At 34.8% G+C, this 18,430-nt stretch overlaps 1 protein-coding gene across 4 annotated transcripts in view; it reads right to left on the bottom strand.

The window, feature by feature from the left end:
* RALYL (RALY RNA binding protein like) overlaps positions 1-18,430 on the bottom strand; it is a 373,569-nt gene that overhangs the window by 178,154 nt on the left and 176,985 nt on the right. For all 4 annotated transcript variants that reach the window (XM_036400853.2, XM_036400827.2, XM_036400819.2 and 1 more), the window contains one exon: positions 10,290-10,568. In XM_036400853.2, the coding sequence (XP_036256746.1) occupies positions 10,290-10,545 (256 nt within the window). In that variant the 5' untranslated portion in view covers positions 10,546-10,568. The remainder of the gene's footprint in view (positions 1-10,289; positions 10,569-18,430) is intronic.

The raw sequence follows: 18,430 nt of genomic DNA, 5'->3' as shown, positions 1-18,430 counted from the left end.
AAGACATCAGTAGAATATTTTAAGATGAAATAATGTGGTAAAGGGGCAGAACTTGGAAGAAGTTAAGGAGGGAAAAAATAAAGGAATATATGAAAAAGAAAATCATGTCCTCAAGTTTTTTGGGAACTGTCTGTGCATGATCTGTGTAGCTTGGAGCAGGACAGTGAATCTGTTGCTGACCAACATGTATGTAAGGCCTGCTTCTGTGATCAGGACAAACTTTAGTATTGAAGATGGACAACCCCAACCAAACAAACCGGACAATTACAAGCAAATCATCCTAGGAGCTGTGTCCAGACTCATGAAGGACAAGATAATGAGGAGCAGTCAGTGCATTTGGTGAGGCAAATTGTGACCAGCCCAGTGAGCTTCCTGTGATGAGATGGATAACTTAGTGGATGGGGAAAGAGGTAGTTGAAGTGCCCTTCATCTTCAGCAAGGTCTTTGACACAATGTCCTATGGCATCCATACATGTGTATGAATAAGTGTGCTTATAATAAAAGTGTTCAGATAACATCAAGTCACTGCACACTTACATTGTGGAGATTAGGTAAACAAGCAACAGACCTGACTAAAAGAAAAAGTTATTAAAATACTGAGACTGCCACAAAGGAAAACAGTTGGTCTTTAAGTGCACCATTTCACACCTAAAAAATTAAAAAAAAAAAAGTAAATAAATCTTACTCATGGAAGCAAAGACTTTCAAGGAACTCCTGTGCACCTTTAGTCCTTAGTTGTGGAAATGACTGTACTTCTTTTGGGGGCAAGCTAGTGTATATTCACAGCTTTCAGCCACCTGACTGTTGTCATTTAGTGTGAGAAAGCTGAGGAACTCACATATCTGAACTTACATGTATATCAAATTAGAAATTCCATGCAGGGTTGGAATAGAGACAATGTCTTCTTAAAGATATATTATCATTTTCTAAGTAAAACAATGTATTCTCTAAGGTAAACAAAAATCCAGCCTAATCCTTTTCCAGTTGGCCTTTTGAAAATTATAAGTCTTGCCATGAAAAAAGTCTGATTCAGTTTCCATTAATTTTTTAGGAGGTACTGAAGTCACTTAAAGGGCTATTACAATTAAGGATATGAATAGTTTTCAGTTCTGAGTAATTAAAATATCTAGAAAATTACTTTTACTTGAAACTTCATAAGCTTTTGGTGGAGCTCATTAACAGTAACATTTCTTCTGGAAAAGGGAGAAGTATTATAGAATAAGAGCATCTAATTTGTCAAATCTCCATTTTATTTTTTGCTTGTGAATTTTGCTTTGCCAGTGTGATGTGCTGAAAACTAACTGAATTATTAATAAGTTCTAAACAACTAACTTTGGGGTTTTTTTCCCCCAATATACATGACTTACACAGTTTTGCTGATGAGGCTGTCTGCTGTTGAAAGAATGGTAGGATTAAGTGTGAAACCTGAGAAAGAAACAGATTTCCTCCACTGTATTTTCCTTAGGTGTGAAATGCAAGTAGGCTTAAGACATGAAATCAAACCTGAGAGAGCAAATGTGCCCTCAAAACATTTCTTGTCTCTGTTAAGCTAAACAGAAAAAAGAACACTTTCATTTTGCTGTTAAAAAGGGAAAGAAACAGGAAGAGTGATCCTAAAAGTTCATCATGCTAGACACCAGCTTCCATGAATTTAGGCTATGATTACAAGAAGAATTTTTTATGCTACATCAGTATTCTGGCAGGAAAAAAATTTGCTATACTTCCTCCTCCAAACAGCTGAGTGATAACTTGGGAGGCAAATCTATTTCAAGGCTTTAGCAATCGTAGTCCAAAGACAAATAACAGGGCTGGGGCTTACCCAGAGTCTGCAGTACACTAAAATAGGATTATTCTGTCCTGTCACCATTCAGTGCTGAATACTTATTGAAAACCTCCATGCCTCAAATTACAGATTAGAAAGATAAAAACTGGCCTGTCAGATTTAGATAAGAAATCTTCTGATTCTCTGCCCTTTCCATACAACCCATAGCAGAAGTGAATTTCTACATATATCTTTTGGAAAGAGGTCCCCAATGAAATGTTTTAACAAAAGAATGAGAAAAAAAGTATATATGGCAGGCACACATTAATAAAAACAGGTGATAAGACATTAGCAACTCTAATGGCATCAGTACCAGTGAAACAGTGAAGTATTGTCAAATGATCAAGAAAATATCACTCATTCTTGTTGAGATTCTATCTGAAATTAAAGAAGCCAAATGAATGGAAAATAGTCTATCAAATTAAATCAAGCTAGATCAAGCAAAAAAAGTGAAGCTGTAGATTACAAGACCTCCTAGCATACCAAACCAAAAATTGGAGAGCATCCTAGAGATAGTTCTTGTTTCTGTACTGAGCATTACACATCGCACTTTGAGACAAATATTATGAGAGAACCTATCACAACAATGTTTTTATCACTGCTTCATGTTATAACAGTTCAGCATTTAACATTATAGATTTGCTATACAATTTTAGTGGTCCCGGCAGTCACTAATTAAAGAAAGTAAATTTAAGAAAAGGTAAAGAATTCTGTCTGTCACAAAGGAAGCTTCTTACAGACCTGCAACAGAAATAAAACAGCATTAACTTCAAATCCAGAAGGACCCTCTGGATATGGTTTGCTAAAAACCCCAAAAATAACAATCTCATCAAGATATGAACATAAGAAAGGCTTAATACAGAGGTCTTTGAGATAACATCATCTAAATTTTTTGAAAAGCTCTTACAAAATGACTAAGGACATATCAGATCCATCTTGAAAGAAGACTTAAAGTGTTTATGAAACCCAAGGCTGAAATTATGAAAAAAGTAACATTTTCTGCAGATGGACCATGTGCTATATACAGACATTTCAAACAGCAGAGAAGGACCTAGATAGATCCCATAATAAGACCTTGTCTATGATTTTAAAGATGAGCTGCCCATGCAGAAGACTAAATATATATCTCTATGCGTCTTTATAAAGCCTTGAAGGAAAGGTTTTCTTTCAATAACATCTGTTGATGGCAAGCAATCAGGTCATCATTTTTGGCACTATGATGGAGGGCATGCTTAACATTTGCATGAACTGATATCAGGCTGCTCAAAGTACAAAATCTTATTCCAGGAAAAACCTTGCAAACTTTCACTTTATGATAATATAAAGAATTTCACAGAAAGAAACATCAAGCAAGCAATAAGGAAAACTTCATCCCCCTAAGTTCACCTCATAACTAAACTATTTTATTGATATGTGCTTTTCTGAACATGAAAAATAGATTTAAATTGTAGTTTAACTTGGAATTGACCAAGTCTCACTAAGAGAGAAATAGAAACTTTTGTGAAATATGGGGACTCAATCTCATTCTTTCTTAGTCCAGGGATTCTCAATCTAAGGAATCAGGTCATTCTATTAAAATATGGATTTTTCTTTCATGATGAAGAATTCAGCTTGCTCTTTTGGAACAAGCATACATCAATTGTGTAACCGTGTCCTGCCCTGAACTGCTGAGGGATGATTGTTAAAAACGACCCTCCCTTCCTACCTTTATACGAATTGTTTTACATGCATGGATAGCACATAGAATGGTTCATGTCAATGTGAATATAGGATGAGGAAATATTGATTACAGAAATGCAGAAGAAACAGGACTGTGGAGTGACAACAAGATTTAATAATGTTTTTCTGTTCAAGAGCATGAAACTGGTTTATAATCTGCTGCTATGGCGGCAGGATCTTACTGCAAAAATAGAAGGTATAAAGTATTGGGAGACATCAAAATGTGTAACAGTAAGGGACATATGAAAATTAGCCACTATTAGAAGACTCTATGAAGAAAGATTGTTGTATCCAAGGTCCTCTGCAGTAATACTTGACCCTCATTTGTGTACTATTGCATAGGTCTCACCAAGACCACAAGGGCATGGGTAGCAAAGCGTCTCAGCAAAATAGGCTGAGACCTATGAGATAGGTTTTTGGACAGGATCCCTGTTCCTGCATAGAGTAGGCTGAAACAGGATTACAATGGTTCCCAAATATAGAAACAGGTTGTAATTATGGAATAGAAGAGTTAGTTCTAGTGGGCAAAATCTAGCTCCTCTGAGCTAAACTGTGGAAATATAATTAATGATTTTTCAGATGTTCTGTAACAATCTGTGTGTGCCTGAGGGCTTGATGATGAAGACATTTACTAAGATGGGATTTAGTGGGAAAGACTAGTACAGACAGTGCAAGCCAGGGTCGATATCCCCAGCTTCACTCTAGGTTCCTGTGACATTAGGCATTACGTTCATCTTGGCTACAAATGCACTATCTTTTAGGTTTTGTTTCTGTTTGTTTGATTTTGTAAGAAGACCACTTGGTCTTTTTGCTTTATCATTACTTTATGTTTAGTTCAACATAAAAAAGTACTGGATCAAATAAACTTCCTCAAAACCTGGCCTGGTTGTTGATGGCTATTTTACAAAAAGAAATTTGTATCACTTTTGAAGTAATCAACAAATAATTATATGAGTTCAGCAAATGCAAAAGTCCGCCCCACAGCAAGCCAAGATTCACTACATCTCACAAGTTTTATAGGTTTATGGATAATTTATTTTACTGATTCAAGTATTTGCTTATTAAACTTTTTTATTCTCAAACTTACATGATAATGATAATTCCTTATATAGAAGTTAACAAGCATGATTTTGCTTTTGCTTAAACACTATTAATTAAAAAGTGGATTATTTTATCAGAAGAATATAATATACTTTGAAGGACAACTTTCAAGTGTTGAAAACCATATGCTATAAAGTTATCATGGCTCATCAGAACGTAAATACTTTGCTTTCTAACTCTCACTTGCTTGGAAAATTACGTGCGTATTACTGAGTTACAGTCCTCAGATTATTTACTCCATGGGGTAATGCTCCACGGTGTAAAAGTACAGTATATCAAAATGTGAGCCTGCAGAAATTACAACTGACCAAAGAATTTTCTTTGAAGTGTGTTGTCCTTCCTGGTCCAGTAGTATGAAAATTGCAATACACAATCTCCTAATGATATGTGATTTAAAACACAATTTGAATACATTATTAATAATTATGTGTACATAATTATTCTATTTTTAATATTTCCTTAAAATATACATCAAAATATCTAAATATTCCCACTTTTTTATTATATCAGTAAAGTCCATGCTAAAGAGTTTGCTTTAGGTAGTCTGTCCTTGCCTGGAATGTTTTGACCCACATTAAAACTCAAGTATTTACAGATTTATAGAAGCAAAATAAGAAACCTTTTCAGTTGCTGCTCCACTTTAAAACAAGACAACATTGCTTTCCTGATAAATCCTGCAATTACATTAGTAGGAGGTAGGTGGGTAAGAGTACCAAGATTGCTCTAATAAATCATGACTTATGTTTGTTCAAATAAAAGATTGCTATGCTTCCTTGCTACTGACTAAAAACTGATGACTAAGTGGAAATGGAATAACCCCTAATTTAGATTCAACTTTCTTATCTTAGCCTATCGTTGGCTTAGATAAAAATTAGACATCCAGAAAATTTGGGTAAATCTGTTATTTTTTTCTGTCAAAATGCTTTTTTTCACAAATTAGTCCACTAAAACAGCAAAAGTATTTATTCCTTTTAAGACAGAAACTTTCACTACACAATTAATGTTTTCTTTAGCTCAGACTGAGGTGAAAAATTGTTTCAGTCTGGAGAGTCCTTGTTCTACAAATACACATGTAAGTCTCTCAGTGTTGTTAGACATTACAAACATAAAATAGAAAAGATATGTTTTGAGTGGAGGCAAGAGAAACAAAAGATAAAACAGCCTTATTATCACATCAGTTCAATTTGCAGCAAAGGTATATGTTGAGCCTCTCTAAAATCTCCCTTTATTACCTGCTATTCACCTTGGATATTTTCTACTGAGTAGTAATAATTTAAAAAGCCCCTTCAGGGCTCTTGTGCTTCTCAAAAGGATGTGTAAAAGAGTATGTCTCTGAAAATAAATATCTGCAACCAGCATCTTACCTTAGACTATGGGTCAATATACACTCACTTGGTATTCAGAGACTGCATCTAATTTAGACCTGAAGGCGACACAGGTGAGTAATATTTGCAGCAACAGAACACGATTCAAGCTACAGAGGAACTAATTTATTAGTTAAAAAGGGCATCAGCTGGAGAACTACAGCATCTCTTGTAGTCTTGGTACTATAATCTTTCCTTTTCCTAAGGATCCAATAATGAAATTCCATGTGTCTTTCATGAAAAAGAACAAAAGTACAAGCCTTAGACCATTTAACTTGTTTTGATAAGATACCTGTAATAAGATACCTGTATAAGCCCTGGCTTATATGCACAAATGAAGAAAAATTCTTAAGTTAAAGGAATTATCCTGGTATAAAAATGTGCGCAAAAATGGAAAAAAAAATTAAGCATAATAATTAAGGTATTATAAAATAGAAGGCTATGAACTATTAACCAAGAATAATCAAAGGGACATTATGATTTAGAACTTGATGTGATAGTTATACCAGAATTTCAGACAGAAGCTGCTATGCATATCTTTATTTTAAAATCTTTATTTATGATTGGGTGAGGGGATGGAGTGTACTCTCAGCAAGCTTGCAGACAACACCATGTTGGGTGGGAGGTGAGGCACTACAGAGGGATCTGTACAGACTGGATTAATGGGCTAAGGCCATGGATGAGGTTCAATAAGATCATGTGTTGGGTCCTGCACTTGGGTCACAAGAATCCCATGTAGAGCTACAGAGTGGGGAAAGAATGTCTGGAATACTGCCTGGAGGAAAAGAGTCCAGCAGTGCTGGTTAACAGCAGCTGAACATGATCTGGGGTGTGCCCAGGTGGCCAAAGAAGGACAATGGCATCCTGGCTTGTATCAGAAACTGTGGCCAGCAGTACCAGGGCAGTGTTATCCTTTTGCACTTGGCATTAGTAAGGCTGCACCTCAAATCCTGTGTTCAGGCTTGGGCTCCTCACTATGAGAAAGGTTACAGCTCATTTCCTCAGCCCACAGCTGCAATGAGGGACTTGCACCATTCATTTTTGAGCAAGCAGGTGTCTAATCCTTTGCTCACCAGAGAAGGATGAAATCACCCTTGGTAAAGTTCACAGACTCATTATTTCCTCAGAATAATTCCTATTCATCCTGTCTCTTTGTCCTATTTGGAAAGGAAGTGGATATGCACAAATATTCTGTAACTCACACATGTGCATAAAAGGGAGAAAAACTTTTGAGAAGAGTTAATAGTGTGGATGTGTTCCCACAACAAAGAACATAACTTGCAGTTTTGTCCTAGAACAACTTCAATATTTTCTCAACTCCAGCCTGAAGCAATTTACAAAATAATCATTGTGAAGCAGACTCCTGTACCCTATACTGACCTGTCTCTGTCCTGAGGGCAGGAAAACATGCTATTCCCATGAAGACATAATATTACTTCAAGAAACTACACTGTACTTCACAATAATAGCAATAAATTTCCCAAGCATATTTTTTTGTCTTCCTTTACGATCTCTACCCCACAACTTTTTAGAGTGTGTTGCACTTTATGAAACAGGAAGATTGGAAATCACACAGCTCATGAAATCCTCTTCCGTCAAGTTGCAGTATCCATGGCACCACCATTACATATCACTGACCACTACACACTTCAGAGTTGATGGATGAGACCAATAACAGGCCAATAATAATGACCCACAGGAAGCTGGAAAGACTTAGGGTAATACCAATGTTTTAGATTTGTACATCCAGTTTGAGGAATTTGCTAAACAAAATGCTTTGTTATATACCTACTGAGCCTAATGTTTTGTGGCTCCACCTCAGAGGAAACATTTAGACAGGATATGCAGTGAACTGTATGGCACTCTAAAAAGCTGTAAGAATTTACAGGTTCAATTTTAAATTTCAGATACATACAGTGAATGATAATAGAGCTGCATCATATTGAATGGCATTAGTCCACAAAAGGCAGGAGCTAATGTAAACGGTTAAGTTGACCATACCACGAAAGAGCTAATGTACATTATTAACACAATCTAAATAAAGTTATGCTTTCTTTTGTGAGGTGCTGAGTACTAGAGTGTATAGTAGTATCAGGCATGTACCATGAGATAATATTTTTCAAATATTCCTTTGTTCAAATAACTTTCCTTATCTGCTTATCATCCAGTCTCATATTACTAATTTATTCTAATTCAATTTAATAGAAAATTCAGCTATGTTAAACAAGTTTATTTGTACATCTGTAACAGGATTTTCTTGTCCCTTTCCAAAACTTGACTGCTGACATAAATTCATTAGTATTATCTATTTCAGAATGCAAAGCTCTCAGGACAGAGAAAAAAGTAATTTTCATCAAGAAGTTTCACAATAATGCACTATTTGTGCCTAAGATGTTCTGGGTCAAAATCCCAAGTAAATTTTCTCAGTCATCTACTCTTTAATGTGCGGTGACTGTTAATGTCTACTGCCAATTAGAATAATTCATAGAACCAATTTCTTTAATGAGAAGTACCACCTTTACAAATTCATTATTTTTGCCAAACCGTACCGATAGCAACTGTATTTCACATATAAAAAAGAGCAAATTTGGAAGGAAAAAAGAAAATCTCACCTTGCTTATTCTTTGTATTCCTTGATATATTAAGAACTGAGGTATGAATATGCTATCAGGAGAATGTGCAGAAAAATCAAAGTATTTTAAGATTAAACAGCTGAAAATTAATATTGAGTAAATAATTTCTGTAATTATTAAAATATTCAAACAGTTCACGTAATTATTGGTCACTTAATTTCCTTTGCAACAAATTCACTTCCCTGCTACAGAAAGCACAAAAGTACACAGAGTAGTGCAAGTGCATTTCCTTGTACAAAATGCCTGGCATATTACAGATGCCACGAGAAATACTTGAAGAGTCTAGCAACAGTAATCATAGTAATAACAGATCTATTGCCTTAGGAAAACACAGTTTAAAAAATCTGGTCAGACCAGTGTGCAAGAAGCTGTAAGTAATGCACTGATGGCATTACATGGCCTATTGCTTGGAGAACACCGCTCCAGGAAACGTCCTCTATTAATGCCATCCCACAGACTGACTTTGCTGCCTTGCTTTTATCACTTGAGTTCTTTTATTTCACTCATCTATATGACTTTTCCTAATGAAGTTTTAAAGCAATCTCCCCTTGAATACAATTGAAATTATTTAATCTGTTTTTTTTCTTGAACCCAAAAGGTAGTAGTTAAAATATAAAACTTAAAATTACTGTTCAACAACTGTGATAAAAGAACAGTCCATGTAACACAAATGCTTCAATTTCTGCAAACAATCAGAAAAATAGATTTCCACAGCCTGCAACACTGAAAATGAACAAGTCTTATTGATTCTTTATGTCTTGTTACAGCCAAAACACTGGCTACACTTCACCTTTTCCTGACGTAGCCATTACACACTTGGTGTTGGATATGAGCAATACAGTTCAGAGCTGTAGTGAAAGACTTCTGAATCCTACCAAACATCTTGCTGTACTGCACATTACTACTGTATATATATGACTAAGTCTAAGAATGGACTCCAGGGCTTATCATTGACAGCCTACATAGGTAATTAAAAATATTTTCCAGAGGTAAAATTTGCATTATATAACAACTAGGTTTTACTTAAGCATTCATGACAAAGCACTAGAAGAGAAAAATATGACTTTTTTTTCTTTTGTTTATTTAGAATTCAGATGAACAATGTTTACAGTATTATGTGGGAAACCTGCAATCTTAGTTTTTAATAATATACTTCTCTAAATAATGCTGTTATAGTTTGATTTGCCATGATTTCAAGGACAAATAAAAGGCATTCTGTTGCTTCGGTATAACATCTGACACATCTGTGGGCTGGGTATCATTTTAGATTCATTACATGAAAGATAACCTCATCTATTAGATGAGCCCTGTTATACTACAGTAAATTTACTAAAGTAGATTCTATGAAAAAAATAGTCATTTTTTTCTTCACAAGAGTAATCATGTTCACTACAGTGGAATTACAAATAAGTATAAAGTTTTCGGAAGAGATCTGTTTAATAAATAAGCAGTTTATAGGGCTAAATATTTTGTAGCACCTAGGTAACATATCATATGTTAAACATTCTTTCAGTCCCAAAATCCTGGAAATATGCTGAGATGGAACACGGGCAAACAAACTCACTAGTCCTGCAGGCACCATCAGCAGGTGATATTTCAAACAGAAGGGAAAGAGAAAGCAGCATTTCAATGGTATTAACAACTCCTTACCTAGTGGCTGCCCTGCAATGATCCTGGCATTCTCTCCTGCCACCGCGGCCCTGGCGTGCCTCTCGCTCATGTACTGTACGAAGGCATAACCTTTGTGCACCGAGCAGCCCACGATCTTCCCGTACTTTGCAAAGATTGCTTCGATGTCACCTTTTTTGACAATAGCTGTGTTCAGATTACCGATGAAGACTCTGGAGTTGATGGACTTTGGGTCGTTCTTATTGGTGACATTGCTCGTCTGTGTTTTGCCAGTCATGGTTGGATCACTTGGCTTTAAATCTTAAATAAAGAACAAAGAGAATTATGTTTCTTAGCATACAGTTACCCTGACTTTGGATGATTTTTCCAGCAATAATTCACTTTTAATTTTTCACTTTGGGTGAATCTCGACTCAGAAGAATCAAACTATCAATAAAATCAACATGGCACATTTTAAAATACTGCTCAAAAGTAAAATTTAAACTTCTTATTTTTATAGATGTGGAATATACCAATACATCACTTAATATAATGCTGTGATAGCAGAGCTTTACTGTAATCATATGTGGATTTCTGCTTAGAAATTCAATATTGACTTTTTAAGTACTTAGCCATCTAGAAACTGCAAAGCAAGAGAATGAATCATTATCTACTGTCAAAGAAATGAACATTCAAGGCCACGTAGAGAGCAAACTCTTAAAATGAAAAACAACTCTGCTTTTGTTTGGTGTCAGTTAGAGCACATTTCTCACCAGTTAAATATCGCTGTGAGGTGTGCAAGGCAGGTAACATACAATTCTTTACTGCAATCAATATGTTTCTATCAGAACAATTTTCCCTCTAAATTCAGTACCAAAAAAAAAGTGAGAAAAGACAGCAGTTTATGTTCTGAGAATTAAAAAGTAGAAAAATAAACCACTTTAACTCTAGGAACACAGATTTTCTTGCTTCTTTGCTCTTTTATCTGAGGTCACAGGTGGAAATGCATCCCAGCAAATCTCTGATGGGAATAACCACATTATTTCTGGGAAAGATTTGGTAAAAGAAGAAAAAAAACCCAACAGTTCTTGTGTTCATCTCACCTCACCCCTCTGAAGTGCATGTGATTTTCATAATTCCTATGCAAATTCTGCCTTCAAGCAGGTCTGTCTATTTACATATTTACGTCAATTTACTTAGATGGAAATGAAATAAAAGAAATTGTCCCACATCTGCACTGCACCACTGCACTCTCTTTAGCTTTAGTAGACCACAGAAATGTAAAAAATATGCATATCTTTAAGTAGAGAAAACTTATTTTGTAAGAAAAAGGTCATTTATGCAGCAGTAAAATATAGGCCATGTCTTACAGCCAAGAACTATGCTACTATTTTTTAACCTGTTCATACTTTTGATTAGATCCGAGTAACAACTCAGGCAAGAAGAGAATCCAGTTATATACTTTTCACAGTTAAAAGTCAGTTCATTTCTCAGAATGAAAAAGTATAATAGCTTCTATTCTGAACATCTAAATCGGAAGTTTTGTATTTTAAATCAGTAGCTACCATACATGAAGCTAGAAAAAGGAACCATTGTCACTAAACTCCACAGAATACCTGCTGAACAAAACAGTCAGAGTCACAGCCATCAGCACTTTGACTGCCTCCATCCCAGAGAATCCAAACCCCACTTTCCAGCCAAGAACATACAAGAGAGATGTATGGGCAGTCCTCCTAAATCTCAGCAAACAGCCTGCTTTATTAAATGAATGTGTGCAGCAGAGTTGCCAGTCAAATAGCTTTCACTTGATTAACAACTCAGCATGGCAACTTTATGTTATAGTATTTGGAGAAAGCACTGAAGAAAATAAGATAAAGGGTGTTTTCCTCTAAGTTTATTTATTTTTAAATACATTGTGGAAACATAACATACTGTATGCATGTACACATTTCATCCTGGAAAACCAGGAAAACTGCCTTGAACACAAACCTCTGACCTTTATCATAAGACAAATTCAATACTGTATATTTCTTGATTGCTGTGCAGATTGTGCATGTTTGAAGTCATGTCTGCATATAGCTAACCTGAATATTGAGAATATTCAAAGTAGTATGCTTACTACTGTAATATTATCAAGACAAACCATTTACAAAATGTGAATATAATGGACACGAAGATCGACATTGGCATAAAGTAGACTGCTGGTGTTTTCTGGGACCCAGGAAGTTTAACCCTATATTACATACACCTGTACTACACCTGTACAGGAGTCAAAATGACAGTAGCACAGCCATGTTAGCTTTAAGAGCCCTACTGACCCAAACTGAAGAGGTAACACAGCAGAATAACAAGGTATAAGAGTAACAAGGTATAAGAATAACAAGGTTAGTGCAGTTGCTGATGGACAGGGAACAACTGGTATCCCCTGTGCTGCTGAGTTACACAGCACTTCAAATACCGCTCTATTGGGAAAACTTACCGTGGAGAGTATTGTGTTTATCTTTGTGAAGATCCAGGGAAAAAAAGCTGTATCTGTGCTTATACAATTCTTAGCATCTTATCTATCTAGTATCTGATACTATCTACATTGATTGAGCTGGTAGCTGGTTATTTTAGTAAACACATAGAGGTAGTTTACCACAAGTATGACTGGCTTAGAAAGCAGTAGCCTGGAAGGGTACACTTGTCTCTTCCACTGCTGCATGATTCTTCAGTAAGATGGTTTTAGTGCCTCTGTTTCCACTTTTTAATCTTCAGACCAGCATTTTTTTGACTAAGTGCTATGTTTTAATGTTTTTATATAAGTTCTAACACAACAATGTGACATCTGTTGGAATGTTTAAGCATGACCAACAGACCATTAAAAATCCATGGAGAAAAAAAATCTACAGAAAATCTGCCAGAAGTCAAGATTCCCATGAAAAGTATATGGAACAAAACACTTTATTTATCACCACCAACATTTTCTACCACATGCATTACCACCACAATGTTTTCTAAACACTCTACTACACTGCATTTCCTCTGTTGTTTAGCCATTTAACATGGGATTTGGTGAACTATTGTTATTTCATAAAAATCCTCAGTTTTGCCCAGTTTTTCTATGTACTAATTTAAATAGACTTTGAATAGGACATTGAATATTTCTCTGTTGTAGTTGTTCTTTGCAATGCAAATTTAACTATTTTTATAACACAAAGAAAAGTAGTTGTCTGGTGGGTTCTCTCATATTCAAATGAGCAGTCAGGAAAACGTGCTGCAGAAATTCAAAGGGTGTGAATAATACTAACAATTTGATTGCCTTGCTGGTCATAATACAACTGTGAATATTTCAAAAAAATCAAAGATCTGTGGGATCTTCATTACAATGTGAAAAAATTCATGGCAACTTCTACACCTCACTTCCAATATACATCTGTGAGTGCTGAATTATACCCATATTCTCTGAGCTATCAGTAAAATCACAAACATTGTACCTCATACAAATACAGAAATAAATGAAATAATGAGAGAAACATATCTGAAATAATCTCATTTCCTTGCAGCCTTTAATAAGGTATCTTGCTAATTTCCTATTATTGAAGTGATCCTTTCAGGTAATAAATACCTCCTATATGCTGAGCATATCCTTTAAAAAATGGTTTACAAATTACATTTAGCTGTCAGTGCACTTTATATTTATTCAATGCACTTCATTACATACAGCATTGTTCTACGCTGTAGCTGATTTAATTATTCTACCAAGAAGTAACTAGTTCATCTTGGTATAATTAAAAAAAAAGTAATAAATTAGGCCATTTCTTTTACTACACAGATCTCTAAAATTCTTTCTTAAACATTAACATTTCTAATATGTCAAACTGGAATGAAAACACAATTTCCTAAAATGAAATTCCTATCATCCGGGACGTACAAGTGAAAAGTTTAAATCAGTCAATTTGAAGTGCAAAAGAAGGGAGTAGAATTCAAGTCTTGGCTTCCTTCACTTTTCCAGCATTTTCTGACAAAGTTTGTCTAAGCACCAGCAGGACAATACATTACTTTGTGGCTGTGAAACTCATCATCTTTCCATAAAGAATGCATATGTGAAGGCACAGCTCCATGCCACAGCTGCTTCCCCTCTGGGGTTGTGCCTGGCACCAAGTGAAGACCACAATCCCTTTCCAGTTGTGCCATGGCCCAGTGCAGGGAAAACACAAAACTTGAATCAAAGAGAAAGAGAACAACTTGTCAAGCTCTACATTCCAGTAACTCCCAAGCTTTTCTTTTAGGGAGTAGGGTCAAGGCATGATCATAAAAGTCCTGTTGGACTTCTGCTCCCTGCGCTGCTTTATGCACTTTAACAATGATTCCTCACACAGTAAAATGCAAAATATGCCTTTGAACGGACAGCGAGTTGGTAAAAATGCAAGAAAAATTTAAAGATATATAAAAGTTTGAGGGTATTAGTTAAAGGAATTGTGAAAGCAACTCATTTCAGCATTTTCCCAATTGTACAACTGTTTCTTATTTTAAAATACTGAAAGGAACCCATGACTTCTAATTAAAATTTCTACCAAATACTGAAATATTGTCTCTGGAATTGTCCTTATGCATTTTTCTATGCTGAATTAACCAACAAGGCAAACCTGTATCAACCCTGTTATAATTAGAAAAATAAGATAAATCTCTTTAGAAGAATAGGAAATATTTCTATTGATGACTTGGATTTTTCTCTTATCATTTTCTCTTATTTTCATTTTTTCCTAAGATCTATACCTAATTTTGCTTTAAAAAATTGTCTTCATTAAATTTAGTAATACTTTCAGGAGTTTCTATGTATTTATGTTCTTTCATCTTAGAGCTGTTTCTTTCCTTTCAACAATAAAACCTTTTAACTAAATAGAGAAAAGTCTACAGATTTGAATAAACTAAGTATTACTTGCAGTGTCTTTAGGAAAAAATAGGGTTTACTGAAGAAAAACTGAAATAATAAAATTTAAAATCTTTAAGGGAAATTAATCCTCTCTGAAAATTAAATAATAGAGTGTTACTTTTATAGAGATTTAATGTCAAACTTTCATGTAGTTATATTTTGTTACAAAGGAAACAGGAAAAAATCAAATTCACTTTCATTTCCCTTCTCCCACCACCCCCCTCCAAAACAAAAAAAAAAAATTGTTTTGAGATCATGTTTAGAGCTGGGCCAGTAAGTAATCAACAGCCTGTACTAGATGTGTGTGATAGCAAAAGAGTAATTCTGTGGAGAAACATTTTTAAATATGAAAATTTCCATCACTGAAAAGTTACTTTAAACACCATTAAATTCGAAATCTTAATTTTGCTATTTATTATAAGATGCTTGCACACTGAGATTCATAGTGCATATTTGATTATTGCAAATCCTTCTTAAAAAGATAAAGCCCTTTACAGACACAGGGCTGAACACTCATGTTTGTTTCCACAATGAAATCCACAGTAGGAAGTACAGACTGTGAGAAATTAATTGCTGGGATATCTGGGGGCCAACCTGAACATTCTGGCAAAAAATCAAACATCACAGTATTGGTCTTTAGATAGACAAAAGGCAGCACTATGTGATGTGATCAGTCTCTGGACCAAAACACCTCAGGTTTTGCTCTTTTCAGCATTTCCAAGCAATCTCTGCCCTTCTGCTGGTCTCGGTTAAAAGCTGAACTTTTGCCAATATCAAGGTTCAATTGTTGCTTTAATAGCTGAGATTTTCTGTGATGTGCTGTGTTTGAGCTTAAAGAATCAATAATTATTAAAATTTAGATCAAGAAAAAAAGATTATGCCCTAAAATATTTTCTCTACTTTTCAATTAACTTTTAGAAACAATGATAACATTAGCATTTTTATCGAGTTGCAGAAAATGTTAAGATATTTAAGCATTTGAAATATCCTTCTGTGCATCAAATGTCCTACACATAGATTTATCTTGCATTGGTACTTTACTGGCATTTTATGGAGAAAAGTCAATATTCATATTAATTGCTTTAATAAGTAGTCATTAAAAGTATTTTATCTCCATCAAATCACTACTTGACAAAACCCCTATAAAATTTTTTATATCTGTTGGAAACATGACTATTGGATATTTCATGATGGCTGTCAGAAATGAGAAGGAGGGAAGAGAGGACAGAAAGCTATCAGATAAAATATATTTTGTCTTGGTGAAATTCTTTCTTCTTTATGTTTTAAATTCATTTTCATTGAAATATCTAGGTCACAGAAATAAAGAAAAAATATTCATAAGATTCTGAGTTAAATTCACATCAAAATACTCTGGGCTTTTCCAGTCATCATTAAAGTCAAAGAATATGCTTCCTCTCTCTCTCTCTCTTAAAGATATTCTGCCTTTTTATTTATTAAGAAATTAGTTTGGTTTTTTGTTTATTTATTTTTATATGGTTTAGCTTTTTTAATTGCTTCCTTTCAATTACTTTAAAGAAGGGGTTGACACATCTTGTCTGTAACACGGACAATGCTCCCTTCAAGTTAGCATTTCTGGAGCTGCATAAATGACAATATGCATCAATGTGCCACACCTTGTAGAAAATGAAGCACTGAAAGATAAAATGATATAGCAGGCCTCACTTCATCTTCTGCTGTCACTCTTCTTAAAGAGACAAATACTGTCTTCGTGGAAGGTGAATAAAACATATCTACGTCGTAAAAAAAATTTAAATAACTAGGGGTTAATAGTAACATACCAACAAAAATAAACACTTTCAAGGATATATTATTTTACATTAGCTGTTGAAGCTTTTGGAACAGTAGGGGGAAGAAGTGCAGTCTATCTCAGGAGTAGTATCACCAGCAAGGAGTGGGAGGAAAAAGGAGAAGGTCTGTACAGGTGGATGGAGCGGCATCTTTAGCCTCTTTAACACATGGTGCTGGAACCTTCTCCCACCTTAATGGGCTGGAGGAAATGTAACCTGTCAGCAGAGAAAAGTAGGGATTTTCCCTCCTATTCACATGCTCTTTGTTCTCAGGATGTAGAAAATAACCCTGTAAAGAAATATGTTTCTCTGATAAAATATTTGATGAGTACTCAGGTATGTGCCTCCTTCCTCTACCTTATTTAAACCCTTTAAAATACAAGGATTGATTTATATGTTGTCAAGATGCAACTCTGGTGGCTAAGATAAAAAGTAATCGTGATAGCACATACCAATATAACTGTGCAAACCATAGAGTGAAATCAGGAAAAAAAACCAAAACAAAAACCTAAGAATTATTCGGAATTTAAAGTAGGGTTCAAATTGGAGTAAAGATCATGCATTATCCAACTGTGTAATTTCTTAAAGAGATACACACTTCAAGGGTATATTTAAGAGATTTGGACATTGATGTCACTTAGCAGATTCCATAATGGGACCTTAGCTATTGTCCTACAGGTAATACTTCACCTTTCAAAACGTCTCAAGGAGAGAGAGCACAATTTGGACATTTTTTATACTAATTAGTAAATTAATTACTAATTTTAATTAGCAATTAAAATAATGTGTTAAATTTGATACTTTACCATGTCTTCTTTGGATCTATGTGCTGGATATGTCTATCCAGGAAATGATAATGGAATTTTTTTGTATTGGGATGCATTGCTTTTACTTGCTGTCAGACAGGTTCTTGGAGAATGAAATTAACAAGTTTTGGGTCTTTTGTTTGTTTTTTTAAGCAAAAGGTAAACTTCACTTCCAATATTTTGACCAGATCTATTTGTAGCCAGCTATCTCATCTCTTTTAAGTCATCATTTATCATTTATGCAGCAAGCTATTTTAATCTTCTCTAATCACTCATTCCTGCTGAATTTTTAATAATTTTTAAAGCATTTCCAACTTTCTATGGTTGTTTTAATCTGTTTTCAGTCTTCAATTTTGGGTGCAGTGGCAGTAAAATGTGCCGGACTGCTGTCTTTCTTGTCACTTGGTTACTTCGTGATACTATGGATCATCTAAAAAAATCTTAGCTATATTTGCTGTCATGTGTTATTTCCAGCTAATCTTGTGTTCAGTAGAAATGCTTGGTGTCATTTGGCACTGTTCCTCTGTCTTTGTGCTTTCTCTTCAGCTTCATATCACTGTGAGGATTAAATGAGCCTTGGCAAGTAAGATGGCCTCCTACTATTATTTTTTATATTTCTAACCTTCCTAATAAACTCCATCAATTTTCTCTGCC

The sequence above is a fragment of the Molothrus ater genome, chromosome 1, assembly GCF_012460135.2.
Source record: "Molothrus ater isolate BHLD 08-10-18 breed brown headed cowbird chromosome 1, BPBGC_Mater_1.1, whole genome shotgun sequence".
Classification (NCBI taxonomy): Eukaryota; Metazoa; Chordata; class Aves; order Passeriformes; family Icteridae; genus Molothrus; species Molothrus ater.
The sequence above is the reverse complement of the archived record's forward strand: the minus strand, read 5'-3'. Positions and strand labels throughout refer to the sequence as shown.